At 35.7% G+C, this 6,000-nt stretch overlaps 1 protein-coding gene across 1 annotated transcript in view; it reads right to left on the bottom strand.

Moving 5' to 3' along the window:
- LOC113232873 (endonuclease/exonuclease/phosphatase family domain-containing protein 1-like) overlaps positions 1-6,000 on the bottom strand; it is a 40,704-nt gene that overhangs the window by 28,931 nt on the left and 5,773 nt on the right. Inside the window, exon 3 of the mRNA XM_026467749.1 lies at positions 5,219-5,368. Within this exon, the coding sequence (XP_026323534.1) occupies positions 5,219-5,368 (150 nt within the window). The remainder of the gene's footprint in view (positions 1-5,218; positions 5,369-6,000) is intronic.

The raw sequence follows: 6,000 nt of genomic DNA, 5'->3' as shown, positions 1-6,000 counted from the left end.
TTTTTTTTAAACTGAACTCTCATACTCTATGTAAATTGTAATGTTTTTGCAGAACAAAGATTAATTAATATCGGTGGCATTATGCAACCAAAACAAAATATATTTTTGTAATTAGCGAAGTAATCGGTGTAATAAACATTTTAATTAAATATAGTGCTTGGTATTAGAAACTCACTATTCGCTACTGCAATACAAAAGGGTTTTTAACGCGACAGTATAAAATAATTAATCGCTTGGATATTTTTGGAAGGCTTCTGCCTACACTAGACTACGTTATCTTGTCATAAGCCATCAATGTACAGGATATAAGTAAACACTTCAACTTTTGATTGCAGATTAGATTGTACCTACTCTACCAAGATAATTAAAGATTATTTTTAGTTAATGGATAAGACGTGTAAAGGTCGGAAAATAAATTACATTGAAAAGCACACATACTGTTGCCAGTAACCTTTCTTTCTACTGACAATACGCATGAAAATTTATTCAAATAGAGTCATTCTGGGAAAAATGAACACGTTTCTTTTCACATTTTCTTCTTATAAACAATTATCGGAATTGAGAGAGTTAATTTAGCTAAACCAAAGAATAATGTGGACATTCCCTTTTGAAAATCCCGGCACTTCTTCGAACTGATTATATTTGAATATGCGCAGTATTTATTAAAAAAAATTTGGACATTGGAGATAAATTATTATTTCCTATTAAGTATTTTCTAGAAATCATTGTATCAAAAATCAATTTTGTAATAGTTTAAAAATACTAAAAATAAACATGAGACAAACCTATATGTTGGACTGTTTAGAAAACAAACAGTAGTAGAAAATAAAAAGAGGCTTATAGGACTCGGATTTAGTAGAGGCGAAGCCGCAGAACATTGAACACCATCGTAAAGTTGCCTGCTTAGTGGCATTCTACAGGATATAATTCACGGAGAGTGTGCGATGGAAATGCATTATTCGATTCTGCCTTCCCCTTTCCATCATCGAGGACTAGACGTTGGCTGGGGTTCCTCCCTTATGTTGTGGATATTCCCAGGATTCGCCCGAAGCGTTTCGCTTCCATATTTACATGGCGAGCGGCTAGGGAGTGGAATTCCCTGCCTGCGGACTTATTCCCCGAACGCTATAAATTGGACCTTTTCAAGGCGAGAGTGAATAGGTAACATTTAGGTGTGCATGTTACATCATCGACCTCAACGTCACTTTCCATCAGATGACATGGAAGTCATAGTGCGCAATTATATTTTGTACATAAATTTTATACGCATTGATGACGAAATGGGTATGTCCATACTAAGAAAACGTTCTTACGTTAGGTAGGTAAATTCCCTTAATTCCGATCACTGCGTAAAAAACAAAAATGTATTTATTTTATGTTTATATATAAAATAAAAATTAACCCCTTTACAACACAGCGTACTACAAAAAGATAATAAAGTCACTATCTGTAGGCCAGTAACTCGTTCAGAGTAATTTAATGAATTCTACGGACGGTCATAGCTACGGCATCAGATCAAAGTTACCATATTATTGTAATATCATGAAATTTTCATGGTATATCAAATTTGAAGTCGAAAGGACAGTAGAATAATAATTTTTCATCACCCTTCGTCGTAAATAGTATGATTGCATGGTGACAAACTCGACTATAATGCTCCAAATAAAACCCTTGGGCCTTTTTCTTCCTATTACAGCCATGGTTGATAAGGAGTTTTAATTTGTAGCACGACATACTTCCTTACATAGACCAGGTTCAAGTTCAAGTAAGGAGGTTATTAAGTTCAAAAATTAAAACATACTTAAATACTTATTATTAAGAATTTCTTAAATGCGTTTTTGCTTTTTACAAATTTTAGTTCGAGTTGTATTATCTATGGAAGAATGGCTGCTGGCCATCTATTGATAAAAAAAAACCAAAAAACCCGCTATTTGCAAAATCCATAATTGTTGTGTTGTGAACCATATTTATTCATACAAGAAATAAACATTGTATTTATATCCTCGCAAATGTGATGAAAAACATTGTATGTATCACGGATGGTAAAAAAATACAAAACTCGAGTTATGTAAGCCTTCAGCATTCAAACCAAATTAAATATTAGAATATAGACCCTCGTTAGTTATTTCTTATTTATCGTTCTTAATACACAATGTACTATTTATGAGTGAAATCCTAAGTGCTAGTAATTTTTAAACAGCCAAACAGATGCTCGTCAAACATAGCTAAAAAACCATCCCAATTAACTTAAAAAAAACTGTTTTGAGATCATCTATCCGCGTGGGAGCTACGATGCTACAGACATACAGACAAAGGCTGCAAATTTATAACACGCCTTGCCTCTCCTAGCTTGCGTCGGGGTTTAAAAAATGAAATGATTATAGAAATTCAACAATAGTCAACATTCGGTATGAATAACCAAAAGGTCAATGCTTTCCATTTGTTATTTCCTTCTATCCGCGATTAACAAAAATATTGAAAGCGATGAAATCTACTTATCAAATCGCACTATCGGCGTTATTCAGGTCGTTTACTCAGTCCCTTTTTATATCTGTTACTATAATTTTTCAAGGCTTGATGAGATTAGCTGCTACAATGTTCACATTATATGATAATTTATCTTGGTAGGGTTAAGAACAAATGATAACGTTTGGAGCAAATGATAACGCTTGGAGTTAATGATACCGTTTGGAACGAATGATAGTTTTTGGAGTATATTATAGCTTTTGGAACGAACGAACGAGAACTTTGGGAGCGAGTGATGCCGTTTGGAGTAAATGATAACATTTAGACTTAGTAACATAATAGCGCCCACATTTCAAGGTGAAAACTAACTTGAACTACTAACACAAATATCTACCTATCTTCTTATTTAATACTAGATAATTCCCTATACTATAACGACCAAAAATAGTAACGTAATTAAATCTTAAAGCACTCTCGATACTCGGATTTCAAAGTAACCATTGAAATTCCGAACAGAACAAAAGACAATTGGTTCGTCAAGACATCGAATTGTTTATCAAAGTTACACGATTTCTGGGAATGTTTTGATTGGCTCATGAATTGACGGATACAGAATGTAAACAGAATCAAGTTAGTCTTCGAAATTTGAATGACCGCTCCGATAAGCAAACTTGCTAAAAACGGAACATGTCCTTTTGTCAATGGAAATGAGTTACTGTTATGATTTTTTTTATTGTGAATGTCGTTCGGAAGTTGAATGGAGCGTTGTATGAGTAGACGCAGAAAATCAACTTCTTCTAAAATGGCTACTTCGCATGATGTCACACTGTCTTTAGATGGGTTTTTAAATTCAAATGGTTTGTTTCAGACCATGTCCATAGATGTTAGTTACAAATACACTTAGTTAGTAATGAAAATTATTATAACATACAATTGTATCACATCCACGAAAATCAATGAAATTAAATCAAATTATCAATCACATCAAACTATAAATTAAATTGAAACATTTACATTACATTATAAATCGAGCTTCTGGAGCCCACATGAACTTGATTCCAGTGCTTCCACGTGTCGCAAGCAGGGTACTCCTAAATCAACCGTACGAGGCTGTTGGAACTGTCACGCACGCGACGCATCAGGGAGGTTGTTCTCTTGCGTATTATCGCACTAAAGCTGTTAATATGCGCCTCCGCGAACATGCCTGATGCGCTACAAAAGCGTGGCAGTCCCGACAACATCCTAAATCCATTGTTATATGGAATACGCAGAGCATTGGACGCCTTTTTAACCGCCTTCAAAAAAGGAAGAGGTTCTCAATTCGACTATATGTATTTTTTTTTGTATGTATGTTACGCGGTAACTCCGATATTTGTGCACCGATTTTCATGATTCTTTTTTTTGTTGGAAAGAGGGTACCTCCATAGTGGTTCCATTTAATTTTGAGGAAAATCATCCACCTCTAAGAGTGGCTGTTTACGTATGAAGCTTCATTTTTATAAATAGCGCCTAAATTTTACTTAAGGAGCAATTATTTTAATAGTTGATTTTGCTATTCTCCAATTCAAGGCGTTTTTCTCTCTCAATGTACTTTGAGTAGTGAGAACTGATTTTTATTATCTACTGTGTCAAGTCCACTATACGAGTGGCGAACTAGGGGACATTTCAATAAAACTTGGGAAATAGACGTAATTCCACGTACTTTTGAGGTGGATTTCTTTAGTACTCTGTACTAAGATTATATTATTAGTGTAGCTTGTCAACAGACTGCACGTGTAAAAGGTCTGACAAAACGCCTTGAAAATGGTAGCTTTAACATCTACATCACAGTGCGCAAAAATGCGGTTTTACTTTAGTTCTTTATTTATCTTCAGGAATCGTGGCCGAATCTTGGGGGTCTACTCCTGTCCTCTGTCGAACATCCGTCCGAAACAATTACTGTCAAATAAGTAATACTCATCATCATCATGTCAGCCGGAAGACGTCCACTGCTGCTGCGGAAGGCCTCCCCCAAAGATTTTCAGACCAAACGATCGATCAAATAAGTTATGCTCAACCAGGTGAAAACGCGCGTGATGCGAGTGGTTATTACTTATTTGGCAGTAATTGTTTCGGAAGGAATGTCGAACGACAACGAGAGTAGATCCACTGGTGTCGGAGGTCAAGCTCACTGGGTCACTGTCAGTAGTCAAGGTCAGTAAGTTTTAATTTATCTGCGACATATTTTATGTAAAAGATTTTTTGAGAAATAGACAATTTGCTTCCAGGGGGCATTTCGCGTATTCATCTTCATGGGTTTCGTATAACGCGGGTACGAAAGAAGAAAGAACATAAGCAGCAGTTTCTCCTCCCAATCTAATGAACGCCATTTTAATGATATCGCCAAAGGTAGCTAGCTAGAGTGGCAGATCCTTCCTTTAATGTTGATTTTATTGAATATCATAATGTTTCACTACTTTGTCATAATTATTAATACAAAGATCGAACACAAGGAAAAGGTCCTTCGATCTGATTGTATCTCATACTAGGGGCACCGCTCTATCAACTAAGCTACAGGTCGTGTCCGCTGACCTTATGGATTTCTTTAATGTGTTTGTTACAGATCTTTTGTATTGGTAGCCCCGGCGTCGTGACCCTAGTTGATCCAAATCCTGTCAGATCGAAGGAATTTTTCTTCGTGTTCGAACTTTGTATTAATGATCCTTCCTTTTTAAATGATACTTACTTATGTAGCATCAAAATATCTACTTACCCTTCTATCTTCTCTGATATGCAGTATTCCCATCTTTGGCTATTACTTTTCCATTCACGGACTCGCCTTAAGACCGGTGCATTCAGTTCGTCGCACAGAATCTTGAGTGCAGCTTCATCTAGGATGTCTTGTATCGCTATAAGGGATAACCTAAAATAATAATTTAGAGTTAAAAATTTTTTTTACAATGCTTTGCAAAAATTTACAGATTATTTTCTAATGGAAAATGGACCAAAGACATTAGCGACGCTAAGGGAGTGTTGTTAAAATAATATATTAAAACATAATTATTAGCCAGTACTAAGACTGTAATCTTACGTCCCAAACTGGTGGTACAGAGAAACCATTTTCCCTTATTGAAATTAGAATGGTTTTAATTTCAACAGCAATATTTTAGGTAAAGGATTTTTTGAGAAATAGACAATTTGCTTCCGGAGGACATTCCGCGTATTCATCTTCATGGGTTTCTTATAACGCGCGTAGGGGATAAATCAAGAATTCCCAATATAATGAACGCAGCCTTAATGACATCGCCAAAGATAGCTAGAATGGCAGATCTCTCCGCGATATATCCTGTAAAATACCGATAGGCAGCCAACTTTACGGCAGTGTTCAAGGCTTATGGAGAATACTCGCGCAGTCTTGGGAATTCCCAGAGCTATCGTCTCGTATATCTGCAGATAATAAAAGGCGGCTACCGACCGACAATTTGAACAAAATTTTTCTGGTGATATTCCGTAACAAGAATTTTGAAAAAAGAGCCAACCAAATTATTCAATGGT

The sequence above is a fragment of the Hyposmocoma kahamanoa genome, unplaced genomic scaffold (genome assembly GCF_003589595.1).
Source record: "Hyposmocoma kahamanoa isolate Upper Pololo Valley unplaced genomic scaffold, ASM358959v1 102, whole genome shotgun sequence".
Classification (NCBI taxonomy): Eukaryota; Metazoa; Arthropoda; class Insecta; order Lepidoptera; family Cosmopterigidae; genus Hyposmocoma; species Hyposmocoma kahamanoa.
This window is presented reverse-complemented; position numbering and strand designations above follow the sequence as displayed.